General features: G+C 51.5%; 1 protein-coding gene across 2 annotated transcripts in view; it reads left to right on the forward strand.

Annotated features, from left to right (window-relative positions):
* Positions 1-15,955, forward strand: part of SH2D4B (SH2 domain containing 4B) — a 73,232-nt gene that overhangs the window by 47,002 nt on the left and 10,275 nt on the right. The window contains exons 6-7 of one of the 2 annotated variants that reach the window (XM_070431969.1): positions 1,871-1,873; positions 2,782-2,906. In XM_070431969.1, coding sequence (XP_070288070.1) covers positions 1,871-1,873; positions 2,782-2,906 — 128 coding nt within the window. The remainder of the gene's footprint in view (positions 1-1,870; positions 1,874-2,781; positions 2,907-15,955) is intronic. The other variant, XM_070431970.1, reaches the window with a different exon arrangement.

Here is a 15,955-nt window from a genome sequence, read left to right on the forward strand (position 1 = left end):
CAAGAGCGGCTCCTCAGGGTGGGATCATGGGTTAGGGCCTGTGTGCACTCACAGAGGTGAGAGTTACCGAGCCTGCTCCTCACAGCGGGGTGCAGTGAGCCCGTCACCCTGCAGCCTCGCCACAGTGCTGTGAGGCTCCTGCTCCGTGTGAGGAATGATGCTCACTGAAAGCTGGGAATTGATTTCTCTTCATGACAAGGTCAAGTATTTTGTCTCTGTTTAAGGACCACTGGTATTTCCATATCTGACTCATCTTTCCTCCACCTGGTTTTTCTTGTGTTGTTATTTTTCCTCATCCCCCATTTCTCAGAACTCTTTAAGTGTTAGGGAAGAGGATCCTTTTGTTTGTGATAAACACTTTTTTCCTCTTTGCCATTTCTCCTTTGCCTTTTGCCATGAAGTTTTCTGTCATGCGGGAATTGTTGATTTTTCTGATGAAGTTTTCTGTCATGCAGGAATTCTTGACTTTTACCAGGTCAGGTTGTCTTTCATGTTTCCTGGCTTTGGAGACATAGCTACAAAAGCCTTCTTGGCATTTTCCCAGGAAAAGGATAATGCGTCATTTTAAAGGAAATGGATGATTTGTCCTGCAGGCCCACGTGTTGGAGCTGCATGGGCCGTGGTGCAGCCGGCCCCAGGCTGGCTGCCATTGCTCTCAGTAGGGGAGCATCGGCTGCCGTCAAGGGGGGCAGGGGCCATGCAGATGGGGCGGCAGACCCAGTGCCCCGAGAGGCCCTGCGTCAGCCTCCTGCTGTGGCTGCCCCAGAGGCTCAGTGCCCTGACCACACTGCACTCGGCGCTGCCGCTTGGGCACACCAGGTCTGGCTGTGCCGAGGGCAGACACGCTGTTGCTGGTGCAGGAGTCAGGCTTCTGGCCAGGTGACTTCCCGCAGCACCATCCCAGCATCCCTGATCTGGCGAGTCTGCTCAGAACAGAGGGACGGAAGGGAACTCGTCTTTCTTGCTGTTATTTATAGCCTCCTTTTGCCTTCTAAGGAACATGAGTCCTAGGAACCAGACACGGTTTTCCCTGGAGCAGTTATTTATTGGGGAACACAAGTGTGAAGGGAGAGGCTGGGGCAGGGCTGCCGTGTGCTGCATAATAGAGAGGCAGGGCCTCTGGGTTACTGGGAGGGGAACCCCAAAGTGTGGGAGCAGGAGAGAGCTGGTAGTGGGGGTGCAGAATTGCCCAGGGAGGCAGCGGGGGAAGGAGGGTGTTTTGGGAACAAACTCCACGGCTGGTGGCGGTAAGCCGTGCGATGGAACCTCACCATCTGGCTTCCGTGTGACCCTTTCACACTGTTCGCTGCTGTGTATGTGTGTAAGTGGGTTCATTTCAGGGCAAGTGAAAATAGGACCTCACCCTGACCGGTTTGGCTCAGTGGATACAGCGTTGGCCTGCGGACTCAGGGGTCCCAGGTTCGGTTCCAGTCGGGTGCATGTGCCTCAGTTGCGGGCACATCCCCAGTGGGGGGTGTGCGGGAGGCGGCTGATCGATGTTTCTCTCTCATCGATGTTTCTAACTCTCTATCCCCCTCCCTTCCTCTCTGTAAAAAATCAATAAAATATATTAAAATAAAAGAAAAGAAAATATGACCTCATCCTGGGGTTTGCAAGGAAGTGCTGAACGCAGCATCTAAGTGTTAGCTCAGGGCAAATGCAGGACACGTGAGGGGACAGCTCGTTTTATAAGAAACGATGACGACAGTGGTGAATTCTAAATGCCAGCACTATGGGTGGGCGGCAGTGACAGAGTAAGAATTTCCCAGGTTGCTCAAGCCGGGCCAGAGGCTGCTCGACAGACGCTGTGCTCTCACGTAGATATCATCACACAGACCAGTGCACGTGGCCTTGCTACCTAGTCATTCAGCAGGTAGCTGGCGTGTGCCTGTTACGTGTCCTGTGTCATCCAGCTCTAACTGTGCTTCCTGTCGGTGTAGCTCCAATATAACAGGGCTGTTTCGGCGGCCTAGCCTCCATACGCATTCAAGAACCACAGTTCAGACACAAACACATTAAAATCTTGGCTTGATTGTGAGAAAATATAAAAAATATGTAACTCGTGCCTCATAAATTCTTCAAGTGCCTCTCCTCATCTCACGCTCACTATCTTCAGCCCCTCCCCAGATCCCCTTCAAATCTATCAAGTCAGCCAGCACAATGCTCTGTCCCCCATCCTCTGTCCTCCCAAATTTCCTCTGTCCTATCTTTTTCGTTTCTTGGTGGTGAATCTCAGCCACAGCTACAGCCACAGCCAATTGGGGTTCTCGGTTTCTCTCTGTTCACTGTCCTGATTCTGCCACATGGAAGCAGGGAGCAGCTGGCGAAGGCAGGTGTCCCCTGAGAAGGCTGGGGGAGGGGCCACGCTGAGGGACAGACCGGAATTCTCTTTAGTGGGGTGTGGGTGGGGGACAGAGGACACTCACATGTTAATCATTTTGCTCCCGTTACATTAGGGTCCTTCTTCGTGGACGCTCACGCTCACACCTGGCCATCCTTGAGGGAAAATGTGCCTTTTCTTTCCCCCAGACACCCTCGCCTGTCCTCTTTCCCACTCCCACCTGTGTGGCTCTTTTCAAAGCAAGTGATCACAGTGTTCTTTGGGGAACAAGAATCACAGCTGGTACATTAGAATCTGCAAAGTGTCTTCAAGTACCTGGCTCATCGCATCTTCTCCGCAGGCGTGAGTGTGGGCACCGTGCTTATTCATCCGCTCAGTGGCCTTCCTCCCTCCGTCCCCTCCCTCCTGACTCTCCCACAAGCCCTCTCTCTTCTCTGCAGGACTTGGGAGCGCCCTCTGCGTCCTGTCTCCAGAGAAATCATAGTCCGCTGGTTCAAGGAGGAGCAGCTGCCTCGCCAAGCTGGCTTCGAGAGGAACACCAAAGCCATCGCCCCCTGGTTCCATGGTAGGACAGCGTCTGGGTCCCCCGCAGACACCTCCCACAGGCCCACCTCTCTCTGAGACTCGGAAGGAGGTCGGGAAGGGCTGTTGCAATCAGGGGAGTAAAGGACTTGCAACTGCTCATTTCACTTTCCCACAAAGATGGGCCGTCTCCCAGGGGTGGGGTCAGCTCTCCTGGCCCCCTTGGGTGAGAGAGAGTGGACCGAGGTCCCCTTTCTGTCATTTACCTGCACATGGCATGTGCTCAGCTCAAGGCACACGTTCTGATTTCCCCGGGGCATGTGCTGAAATACAGTGACCTTTGTCCAGGCCTTAGGACACCAAGGCCGATCTCTGAGCAGGAGCCCGGAGGCTGAGGCATCTGGGCACTGAACGTGCAGCCCTCTTTCTGCTGGGAAGGATGAACATGACTCTTGCCCATTGCTCTCACCTCACAGCCTCCTTGGCCACCAAGGCTCCTCAGAGGCACCCTCTTTACACTCACAAGACAGTGAGCTCTCAGTGGACCACGAGCTCCCGGTGGGCCGGGTCTGCATCTTATTGTCTGAGCCTGCATCCCTAGACCTGGCTGAAGCCTGGTCCACAGCAGGCTCTGAGCAAATGCTTGCTGAGTAAATGACAGAATGGCTGCACGAGGAGGTCAGAGTTATCCAAACATAGAACCTGAGAGCAGGGAGGCTCCTGGAAGTATTTTGTTGCTTCATACAGATAAGAAGACAGGCCCAGAGAGGGGAAGAGGTTTTTCTAAGGTCACAAAGAAACTTGTAAAGTCAAATTCATAGCTCATGACCCAGTCCAGTGAGCGGAACATGTAGACAGGATTCAAACAGGGAAACAGGATTGTGATGCTAGTGGAGGCCTGCTACAGGGAAATAGGAAGGGCCGCTGACCGTCATACCCTCTGTATCAGTCAGTGATTGCTGTGTAACAAATTACCTTCAAACTCAGTGGCTTAAAATAAATAAGCATTCATTATTTATGAGTTTCTGGGTCAACTAGGCAGTTCTTCTGGGATGGGCCAGCCTCAGATGATATGAGCTGAGCTTGCTCATGTGTCACCAGGCAGCTATCAGGTCAACCGGGGCTGGCTTATCCAGGGTAGGCTCCGCTGACACAGCTCTTCTCTGCTCCATGTGGTCTCTCACTGTCCAGCAGCCTGGCCAGGCTGTCAGGTTCTCTGGATAAGTTGCATCTTGGCCTTGCTCCCTGAGTCTCCCTCCCTCATCACTGTTGAACTCAGGTTTGCCTGAGGATTCCCCCGGTCAGGATTGATCTCTCTTGCCATAATTAGCACCTGTCTGACCTTTATCTGCCTCTATTTCCCTTCTACTGGCCTCCTGGAAGCTTGACTGGCCTCCACATTGCCCTGTATTTCCCCTGCATTTGTCTTGATTCCTGGCCAGCTTCCAGGTGTCCTCAGTCCCATCCAGATGGAGGGATGAACCCATTGTCACGGGAGGCACTGGAGACTCTGGGGTCTTGAGATTCCGGGAGGCCCACACAGGCAAGTTTGGGACGTGGCTCTAGCTCAGTGATGGCGGACCTATGACATGCGAACTCATTTTTTTGGTTGATTTTTCTTTGTTAAATGGCATTTAAATATATAAAATAAATATCAAAAATATAAGTCTTTGTTTTACTATGGTTGCAAATATCAAAAAATTTCTATATGTGACATGGCACCAGAGTTAAGTTAGGGTTTTTCAAAATGCTGACACGCCGAGCTCAAAAGGTTCGCCATTACTGCTCTAGCTCCAGGAAAGGCAGCTGGAGTGATTAGAAGGAACCATGCAAGGGCGAGCAAGGCCATGTGCGCCTTCATTCCCACCTCCAGGAGCCCGAAGAGTTTGTGAACTATGAAGAGCAGACAGTAGGCCCACTCTGCAGATGGGATGACTGAGACGTAGCACTGATAAGGAATTGCCCAAGGACACGAAGGTTACAGAGCACCGGCAGGCTGCAAGAGTGTCCTCACTGGTCTGTCTCTTTCATTCTGGCCCCTGTACAAGTCACTCTCCGCACAGCATCCTGAGACTCTTTTAACCAGAAACCAGGTCCTGGCACTCCCTGCTCATTACCCACTGCTTCCCTCCACACCTGCAAAGAACTTCCAACTGGATGCTGGGGCCCACGAGGTCCCGATGACCGGTCTGCTTCTGGCCTCATGCCATAATTTTTTTCCTTGCTTTCGCAGCTCTGGCTTTTTCCTGTTCCTCAAAGAAGCCATTTTCTTTCCCACCTCAAACCCTTTGCACTTGCTGTTTCCTTAGTTTTTTACATACCTTACACATTCCCATTTTTCATCTGAAATATCCCCTCCTCAGAGACGCCTTTCCTGAACCCCTTACCCAAAGCAGCCTTCACCAATTTCTCTCAATTCACTGTGTTTATTTAATATTATTCACCCACTGGTATTTATCTCCTTATTTCTTGATATCTGCTCTCCTACCTAATTGTAAGCCTGTGAAACTCAGGCCATTGTCCATCTTCCCTAAAGCCTGCCATAGGAAGTATTCATGAGGATGGGTGAAGGCAGAAATGAAGGGCCAGAGTTGGGATGAGACTCCTGTCTTTCAGATTCCAAAGAACAGCCCTTGCTTCTCTGCATTGGACCCTGGTGGGTGTGTGAGTCCCCTCAGGGACTGGTGAGTGAGGTTGAGCCAAGAGCAATCAGAAAACCCAGAGCCACATGTAAGAGGTTAGGCTAGTCTTCCTAGGTGCCATGTGCTCACTGGGGCCAGAGCCCTACCCATGCGTTAGCATCTCTGTATTCAACCCTCACCTCTGCTTTTCTTTTTAAATTTTATTTATTTATTTATTTTTAAAATTAAATTTATTGGGGCCTAATAAGTGGTGATGGAAGAAGATTTCAACTCTGCTTTTCATTTGCTCAAAAACAAGGGCAAGACAAACTCACTGTCTTTCTCTGTTGCACTATTGTTGAGCTCTCCAACTCAATTCATGGCGTCCCCATGTGTCAGTCAGGTTATGCATGGTTCTGCCACAGTAACAAATAATCCCAAAGTCTCAGCGACTTCCACCAACCCAGAGGTTTCTTACCCATGTCACACACCCATTCGCTTGTGGAGTTTGATATGGGCCTCAGACTGAAGGAGCTGCCTCTGTTGGAAACGCTAATGGTTTGTTGGAAACTCAAACGGTCTATTGGAAACTTGAATGGTCTATTGGAAACTCGAATGGTCTATTGGAAAGTCTAGTGGTCTCATGACAAAGGGAAAAGAGAGGCAAACCTCATGGCGGCTCCCAAGGCTTCTGCCTGGAACTGACATGTGCCATTGCTCCCAGGTTTCTTTGGCCAGAGCCAGCCTGGCACCTGTGGTGTGGGAGTAGAGTCTATTACATCCACCACCCGCTTTTAGACCCCTTCTTACTCCCTGGCCTCCACACATCCCAGGAGATGGAGTGGCTCTTTATGCTCAGAAAGAAGACGGTCCACTTTCCTAAGTGACTTAGCCACGCTTCCCTGGAGCTGGTCCGGGATTCACTGCCTCTCACCTCTGTCCCCTGATGTGTCCCTGTAGCCCTCAGAGAGCTCCTGCTTGAACCACCGCTTTCTTTTTCATCCACACATTCTTATACTCTTGGAAGCACAGCGCTAGCATCTTAGGCACCTGTGTAGCACAACTAAAAGTTCTGTGGGGTGAGGGCTGGGCAGGACACAGGTTGCTCTGAGGCTTGAGGCAGACAATGGAGAAGGAAAGACAGAGGTGCTTACATTTATCTTTAGCTTTTTCTTGTTATCCTCACCGGCGGACATGCTTTTATTGATTTTTAGAGAGAGAAACATCAATGTGAGAGAGAAACATTGATTGCTGCCTCCCATATGCAACCTGGCTGGGGATCAAACCCACAACCTTTCAGTGTATGGAATGATGCGCCAACCAACTGAGCCACCGGCCAGGGCTTTAGCTTTATTTTCTATCCTGATTAAAAAAAAAAAAAAAATACAACTCCAAAAAAAGCCCCAAAAAGTTTTATATTGGCCCAGACCAAACAGACCATGATTTCAGCTTCGCAATTTATGTAAGTGATTTCATGTTCTTTTGGCAGCTCCACCATAAAGCGTGCAGGCAAATTACTAATATGTGGACTGGAGCTATTTAGTTTTCATTGCTCTGTGACAGGACGAAAAAGAAAGGCTCACATATGGAGGGTGGCCAACTCTCTCTGCTTGGCAAGGACTAAGTCATACTCTACGATGATATTCCTTCCTCAGTTTAGTGTCAACATGTCCTATATTTCATGGCTTGATGGCACTAGTAAGCAGTAGTTATTTTTATATGTTACCTTTGCTCAGAAGCAAAAAGGTAGCAGCTTCAGGTTGGATTCCCAGCTCTTTAGAGTAACTTCATTCAGACCTAAAATTCCAGAGTCTGGAACCACTGGTTCGGTCCGACTTCTTTCCCAGTGTGGGAATTCCCTGATAGCATTCCGTTAGGACTCCTGTACTGATTCTTACGGAGAGGAAGCCACCAGCCGGCTGCTGGGCAGTCTCTGCTGGAGGTGGGCTGGGGCTCTGCTCCCGCCTGGTGGTGGCTGGGCCTCTTGGCTGGTGGCTCTGCTCCACGCATCTCTCGTGCGCCTCCTGGGACCAGGCGCTGCCAGGCGTGCTCTTCTCAGGGGCCAGAGGGCAAGTGGCTGCAGGCTAGACTCGTGCAGTCTGGTCTTCAAAGCAGCACATGGACTCTTTCACCTCATGCCATTGTCACAGTATGTCACAGAGTTGAGGAGTGGGAAAATATATCCTTCTCCTTTCGTGTGAGGAACTGCAAAACCCTATGGCAAAGGGTGTGAAGCCAGAGAGGGGAGGAGAATTTGAACCAATAATGCACTCTGTCACAGTCCTAATATCAATGCTTCCCTCCCCCCCACCCCCCCACCCGCCCCGGGTAAACCATGCCTAGTTCATTTAGCTGGGTTTCAGATGCAGGGGACTTATATTTCCTTCCCGGCCCTCTCACCCAGTTGGATGTGCTGTGGTGCAATGCAAAGGGCAGTGTGGACAAGGAGCTGCCGCTACGGGCCCACTCTAGAATCGAGCAGCTCTGTGACCTTGGTTGTGTCCTCTAAATTCTCATCTGTGAAACTGAGATGATAGCATGGACTTCACAGGGTCCTTATGAAGATCAAGTCCACAAACGCGGTTTGCCCCCCTTCATGAGCCATGTCAGTGTGAGAGCTGACCTCTCCTGGCATCGGAGGCCAACCGCCAGGAGTGGGGTCACTCCTCTGGGGAGCAGAGTTTAGGGAAATGGGCGGGGATCTAGCTTCCCGCTGCTACCTCAGGGTTCTTGATAGTTTCCTCTGTTACGGTCCAGGGGTTATAAGAGAGACTTCTGGTAATTTAAAAGTGCTCCGGAGAAAAGGGAGTGCATGTAAGCTCTGAGCTGCCTGGCCCTTTTAGTTTGGCTGTTCTGATGAGCTCTCTTTGGTTTCTGACCCACTGGGTGGGTCACTAAAATGTGGAGAAGGAACAGGGGTTGGGGGACCCAGATGACTTGGATTTCATAGAACTGATTTTTTATCTTCTGTCTGGATTTTAAGAAGCAAGGGTAACAATAAACAAAGCTGTGATTTCTGTGGGTGGAATTGCCTTAATCATCTTCCGATCACCTCATCATATTTCTGGTGACTACAAAAGCCTCCTCTTACCTCCCGGACTCCGGGCAGTTCCTATCCCAGGTGCGACCTTCTTCACCTCCAGGAAGCTGCCTGGGCTTTCTGTGCGCCAGGCCCAGGAGTCTAATTCCCTCCGCCCCCCAGGGTAAGCTCACCCCAGCCCTGCCACCCAGGGCTCCAGCCCACCCAGGCCCTTGGCCTCATATTCTCGTGAGGAGGCCTGGGGTTGAGCAGGAAGGCTTGTGGTGGGGGACACAGCCACTGTCGTCAACCACTAAGGTCCTCCATCCTGTAAGGGGCCTCCGGGCCAGGACACGGAGTGCCTGGTGGAAGCCGCCAGGTGCCGCCTTTGGTTCAGTCTGGCCTGTTAGCCCTCGGCTGCCCTGAGGTGGAACACACTCCCTCTGGGAGTTGTGAGCACCCACTGCCGGGGCGTGTAACCTGAGGCTGGCAGCCCCTCAGCCAGGCCCACGAAGCTGTGGGTGGTCCAGTGTGATGGGCGTAGAGCAGATTTCAGGAATCTTCCCTCCCCGCCTGCCCACCTCCTTCCCACCAGGCGAGATTCTCTCTCTACTCATCCAAGAAGCACACACAGTGACCTTGACGTTCGCTAGAGCACCAAGTCCAGCCCTGCAGTGGTTGAGGAGCCTTTCTGAGGGTGAGGACTCATGAATATTTATACCAATTGTTCAAGGTTTCTCAGACTCAAAGCACCCTCTGTTTAGTAGCTGAGTTCTTTATAGATCCACATGCCAGAGCCACCTGCTGGCAAGGTCCATGACAAATAATGCTGCTGCTTTTGAGCCTTGAGCCACACTCCTCTCGCCAACCCCTGGGGTGCACAGGCAGGAGGAGGCCCTACCCAGGGGTCCTGCAGGGATCAGCATGGCTCACATGTGTAACCGATGCGTGTTTTCTCCTGCAGTCATCACGGATACCCTGTCTCCACTGCAGACGGTGGGTGCTACCAACATTTGTGCAGCCACATTGCAAGCTCATTTCAGTGCACAAAGAAATGCAGTTCTACCATTTTCTACAATTTCTCTGATCCCATGTAGTTATCAGCTCCCCGCTCTCCCCTGCATGTAGTTGGGGAGAAAATAAACTCGAGTCTCTTTTAACTTCATCCTCTTCCATGGCTGAGTCTGTTTAGTTAACTCAGTCCCTCCGGGGAAATCTAGGTCGTTAATGTTTCCTCCCTGTCTCCCTGCTTCTCTGCCAGAGGCATCTGACCGTGGGAAGGTGGCGAGGGGCAGGGCTGCTGCAGGGGCGCAGACTCGTCCTGCATGAGGGGGTGTGGCTGAGGGGATGAGAGAGGCTGAGACCCAGCTCCCTGCTCTGCTCCCAGCCCTGCACCCTGTCTGGGGCTGCGTCCATCTGCAGGTACACAGAGGTCACCTGACCTTGTTCCACTCCTTAGGTGTCCCTGGTAGGAATCCATGGCTGTGATGGATTGACTGCACCTGTGGGGTCACGCTGGCTTTTATCTTTTCACTGATCATTTATTGGACATTACTTTGCGCTGACCTTGTGTCAAGTGAACATGAAGCTTCCAATATTGCATTTATTCCTCACGCTACTCTGGGAGAGGTAACGATACCGTGCACGGACACTCTTCTGTGTGCTTCACACACGTTAACGTATTTAATCCTCACCATGTCTCTCTGCACTTGTTACTAGAATTAGCCCATTTCCCAGTTGAGGGACTGAGGCGCAGAGAAGTGAAGCTACGTGCCTGTGGCTCCCTGGTTGTAAGTGGGGGTGGTGGGATTCAAACCCTGGTGGTCTGGCTCCAGAGTCCATGTTCTTATCCGTGATGCAATGCAGCCTCGAGGCCATCCCACAGGTGAGGATTAGAGACCCCAAAGGTTAAGTAACTGCCCTGGGGCACACAGTGCTCGGGGGAGGGAGGGTTAGTTTTTCCCTGGTTCAGGGTGTCTCCCTGAGGATGAAGAGATGGCTGTTCCTTTGGGAGACACCCAGCCACCTCTAGATCATGGAGCAGCTGTTTTGACTGCTGTGCCTTATTCCTGGCGGGGCAAGTGTCTGTTTCTCCTGAGGTCAGCACCGCCCTCACTTAGAATTCCTGAAGGTGTGGTCACCCACTCTCCAGACACCGCCCAGTCCTCATGCAACAAGTGGAGTGAAACAGGGACTTGCAGTATTTGGGATTTTTGAGTTACCTGGGCAGGAGTACAAGGAGACAGGCTCCCTGTGTAAGGCATTTAATAATTAATTGGCTGATTATTAAAAGTTTCTGTTGTGTGTTAGGTACTATGCTAAGTACAGGGTATGTGATGGAGAACAAAATTGATAACTTCCCTGCCCTTGCAAAACTTACATTCACTTGCAATTAACAGAAAATCAAACCAATATAATAAGTCATAGGACTGAAAAAGCCAAAGGTCAGTCCAGCTTCAGGCCTTGCTTGATCCAGGCAAAGGACCCGGCCTCACTCCAGCTCTTGGCTCTGTCACTCCCATGTTGTTTTCATTCTCAAGCAACACGTCAGCTGTGGCTCTATGCCTGCATTCTCCTAGCTCAAGTCCAGCAGAAGAGAGAGCACACTTTTCTTTCAGGATTCCCAATATCAGTCCCAACATTCTGGCTTGTTGGTCTGGTTTGGGCTCATACCCACTCCTGAACCAATCACCGTGGCCAGAGGAATTAGCTCTCTGATTGGCTAGGCTTGAGTCACATGACCATTGATGTTGGGCAGGGTCCATCCATGGCAAGTGCATAGACTGAGTGAGAAGGTGTGGCTTTTCAGAAGGTCACCATCCCCTATCCAGCGAAGGACAGATGGTTCTGAATGGGCAAGACCAGTCGATGTCCACCACGGAGAGGGAAAGAACCTGTCCTGTCCCCTAGTGCCGTGGTCGGCAAACCTCGGCTCGCGAGCCACATGCGGCTCTTTGGCCCCTTCAGTGTGGCTCTTCCACAAAATACCACGTGCGGGCGTGCACGTACAGTGCGATTGAAACTTCGTGGCCCATGCGCAGAAGTCGGTATTTTGTGGAAGAGCCGGTATTTTTTGGAAGAGCCACACTCAAGGGGCCAAAGAGCCGCATGTGGCTGGTGAGCCGCGGTTTGCCGAGCCGCAGTTTGCCGGCCACTGCCCTAGTGAAACTGACAGCACGGTCAGCACGAGTCAAGTGCTAAGCTCACACTGCCAGTTGAGGGTAGGGCTGCACAGGATCCCGTGCAGGCAGCTTCAGAAGTCATTTTGCCTGTAGTTGCAACCCTCAGTGATTTGAACCTGGCATGTCAGCTCAGAGCAGGCGGTCGCGGGCATGGATATTGCCTCTTGTGCATGAATATATCTGGAACCAAGACGCGTGTGCAGGGCAGCCCTGCCTCGGCAGTGAGCCGCGGTTGAGTTTCGTTTGGAGTTATAAAAATGAAGGCATTCCAGCTCATCCATCACTATCTCCGTGGCTTTCGGATGCCTTGATAAGCTCTTGAGAGTGAAGAGCTTAATGATTCCAGCCTCCTTAATGATCCCGTCTGCAAAGCATGGCAATAGGAAAGAAAAGGCACAGAAACGAATGAGAAATAGCTGAGCAGTAACGGAGGCGTTGTCAGCCAGTGAGGCGTAGCCGCAGTGAGAGTGGTGAGAAATATGCACATCAGATAAATTGAGGCCCATCAAAAGTGAAAGGTCGTGCCTGGGCTGCCTGTGTTTCTTTCCTTTCGGGGAGAAGCCCTGACAGGAATCAGAGGGGCTCACTTGGTTACTGAGGTTCAGCTCTGAGCTAATGATTTCAGGGACCCGCATGGAGGCGGCGGAGGGGCTGGGGACCAAATCCCAGGCCTGCTCTAGCTTTTGCTAACACGTGGATTTATGGGTTCCTTATAGGACAGTGTCCTTTAAACATATGCTTAAAGTGCCTTCCCTTCCCTTCCCTTCCCTTCCCTTCCCTTCCCTTCCCTTCCCTTCCCTTCCCTTCCCTTCCCTTCCCTTCCCTTCCTTTCCCTTCCCTTCCCTTCCAGGGTCTGCTCTTGATTAGCTCCGATGAAGTAGCTATTTTGATAGCAAATGTGAAGTTGCTGGCAGTGTTTGAGAGCATCTGTGTGGGCTGCAGGGGGTGAGTGGGGAGGGGTCAGGTAGAGCACTGTGGACGTGTGTGTGTGTGTGTGTGTGTGTGTGTGTGTCACAGCAGTAGCAGAGGGGTCAGAAGCTGCTGGCTGCAAACAGCCTGCCTGCGTATTCATGTGTGACACGGAGAGTGAGCACAAACCTGCACTGGCCATGCTGGCGCTCATCTTCCTTTCTGTGTTCCTCGCCTTCTCATCCTCACCACGTGCAACCACGGGGAAGGGCTGCTGCCCTCGGGCCTCTGTCCCCTGACCTTGGCCTTGCCTTTCTCTACAGAGGCCCGACAGGGGGGCAGCAGTTAGTCGGACTGCCTCTGATGCCGGGAGGAGCCTGGGGACCTGCGGGCTGTCTCAGGTTCCCCCTGCCCCCTTTAGCCCTCATCAGGAGCCCTGATCTGTATGCTGGCTTTCTGCCTCAGTTTCCAGATTGCAGCTGTTGGCTTCTGCCTCAGCCCCTCGACGTGCATGGCTTAGGCCGAGGCGGGGTTGGTTTTGTCTAGCTTGGCAGCAGCAGCCACTGTGGTCGAGGCTGCCATTGCTTTCCTGGCGTTCTTTCACTCGATTTGGCCAGCTTTGTGAATTCACTAATGTGAATCCATTTTATTGTCCACGGAAGAAATTCCAAACCTAAAGGAAGGTTTAAAGCGTGTATGTGAGCCGAGGGCTGAGGAAGCACAATCTCAAAGGACGGAGAAAACGCTCCCGGAAGAGCAGCGCTGCAGTTCTTTCTATACAGTTAGAATCAAAGGAGAAATAAGGAGGCGTGAAGTCCACTGGTGGTGGCTAAGGAGGCAGGAGAAAGCAGAGCAGGGAAAGCTCCACGTTCGGATAAAAGGGGAAACGGAGAGCGAGTGGTTTTACATTGGTGGGCGCCGGATAGTTAACATTGAACAATTACAAGGAGTGGGAGTAGAGATGGTGTGCGGGGAACAGATAACACTGAGTTTCCGTAGTTGTTCTGAGGCTGACAAGGAAAATTACCGACATTTGACACACTCTTAGCCAAAAGGCTGAGAAGCGATCTGACGTTTTAAAGGTGTGTTATCAGTGCACAAGAACAATGGACAGGGCTTGCTCAAGGCAAAGATTAACGTTTCACTAAGGAAGCTCAGGCCTGGGAGGGGAGCCTGGGAGGTGACTTCCCTCCCGGACTTGCCCAGGTAGGAGGTAATGGCCTCTGTGGTTACCTCCTGTGGTTGAGCTTATTTCTCTTTGTTCAAATACCATTGAAGAGAGATTTCCTTGCTCAAGGTCAGGCCAACTGGGGGTGTGGGTGGGGGGGGTGGGGAGGTGGGCAGAGACCTGATTGGAAACTCGGATTTGCCTGGTTTAGCGCTGCTTTCCCCGATGGTTTACTGAATCCTGTGGGCCCTGTCAGCCTATGCCCACCGCAGGATTTCTGTTTGCAGCGGTGCGACTGCTCCCCACCCGCAGGCCACCTGGGGTTCGGCCTGATGAAACCACTGCTTCTTGAACCAAGGTTGGTGCCTGCAACCTGACCATGGCGCCTGGGAACAGCAGTCCCCCGAGAGGCCTCGCAGGCTTCACGGCTGAGCCCTCACGGTTCTTGCTGTGAGCACAGGAAGCCCTGTGCCAGGAGCTGGCTGTGCCCAACCACACCTTGTGCACACTTTCTTCCAGGGCCCCGGCTTGGGAAGCTGTGGACAGGGGTGGGTATGGACACACACTGTAGCGGGAACACACGTAGGGAGAGCAGTGCAGGGCCACAGGAACACAGGCCTGGCCCACAGGACTGACACTGGAAAGGAGGCTATGCCTCTCCCTACTGCTTCCTAGCGTGAGACCTCGGGCACGCACTCAGCCCCTGCAGCTGAAGTGCCCGCTCCGTGAAATGGGGAGGATAGAAGTGCCTCCAGGAGAGAGTTATTCTGAAGATCGGATGAACCAGTGTGTACGAAACTCTTCGCACAGTGGTAGGCATAGTGTCAGCATCCCATAAATGCTAGACCTGGGTTACAATCTTCACTAATGATTTATTCAACAATATCGAGGGCCTACTAGCTTCCAGACACAAGGCTCTAGTACAGCCGTGGGCAAACTACGGCCTGCGGGCCGGATCAGGCCCGTTTGAAATGAATAAAACTAAAAAAAAAAAAAAAGACCGTACCCTTTTATGTAATGATGTTTACTTTGAATTTATATTAGTTCACACAAACACTCCATCCATGCTTTTGTTCCGGCCCTCCGGTCCAGTTTAAGAACCCATTGTGGCCCTCGAGTCAAAAAGTTTGCCCACCCCTGGTCTAGTAGGAACAAAGCAAACATCCTTGCACTCATAGATCTTTACAAAATGATGATAATGTTTGTATAAACTGTTGTGGAATTCACCTTTTTTGCATAAATTATATCGTACGCTACTATTTTCCTACAACTCTTATTCTACAGTTATCAGTTAGAGATCTTTGAGGTCTACCTCCATGTCAATGGTTCTCAAGGGGATTGAACTGCAACCGGGCATGTGCCCTGACTGGGAATTGAACGTGACCTCCTGATTCATAGGTTGACGCTCAACCTCTGAGCCCACCGACTGAGCTCTGTGGCTAATTTTTATGTGAAATTAGTTTTCCTGAACTGTTCAAACGAAACAAGGGCCAGGAGAGTGTTTTGTAGTCCACAGAGCCGCCTCCTCTGTTGTTGGCAAGTCTTCATAAACTGGGCAGCTTGCTTCCGGGGACAGCCAGGCTCTGCTCCCTACCCCCACCTGGGTCTGAACCTTCTCCTTCTTTCTTTTCTTTGTCCTTATCTTCCTGAATTTTGATCCTATTCCCGTGGAGTGTCCCACTGTGGGCTTCGTGTACTCACCCAGGATGGGAAGGGCACAGCCCTCCCTCGTTCCAGCTGTGTTTTCTCACCCTGGTCTCCTGCTCCCAGCGAGTTCCTGTTCGCTGCTCTTCAGTCCCTCCATCACCCTTGTTGCTTCTTCTTCCTCCTCCTGCCTAAGCACTTGCTGTCTTGAAAGTCTTGTGTTGGTGGTTTGTTCCCACCATCCTTGGCATTTGGGGCTCATGGAGATCCCTTGGCACCTAGTTTTGTTGTAAACATATCTGTGGACTTTTGGTTTTGCTCTTTAGCTGCTCTGCCTGTTTTCATTTGGGATTTGAAGAGATTGAAAACCGATGCTGCCACCACCACCAATTCCAGAATCCACCCCTCATACCCTGCACTTACATAGGTGTGCATGCAAGGCGAGGAGCGTTAAATATCACTTGTGTTTCTTTTTTTTTCTTTAATAAAGGTGGATCTTCACTCCATTTTATTTATTTATGTGTTTTTTAATCCTCACCCAAGGATATT

This window comes from Myotis yumanensis, unplaced genomic scaffold, assembly GCF_028538775.1.
Source record: "Myotis yumanensis isolate MYYU_CA2020_CCGP unplaced genomic scaffold, mMyoYum1.0.hap1 SCAF_13, whole genome shotgun sequence".
In the NCBI taxonomy this organism is placed as follows: Eukaryota; Metazoa; Chordata; class Mammalia; order Chiroptera; family Vespertilionidae; genus Myotis; species Myotis yumanensis.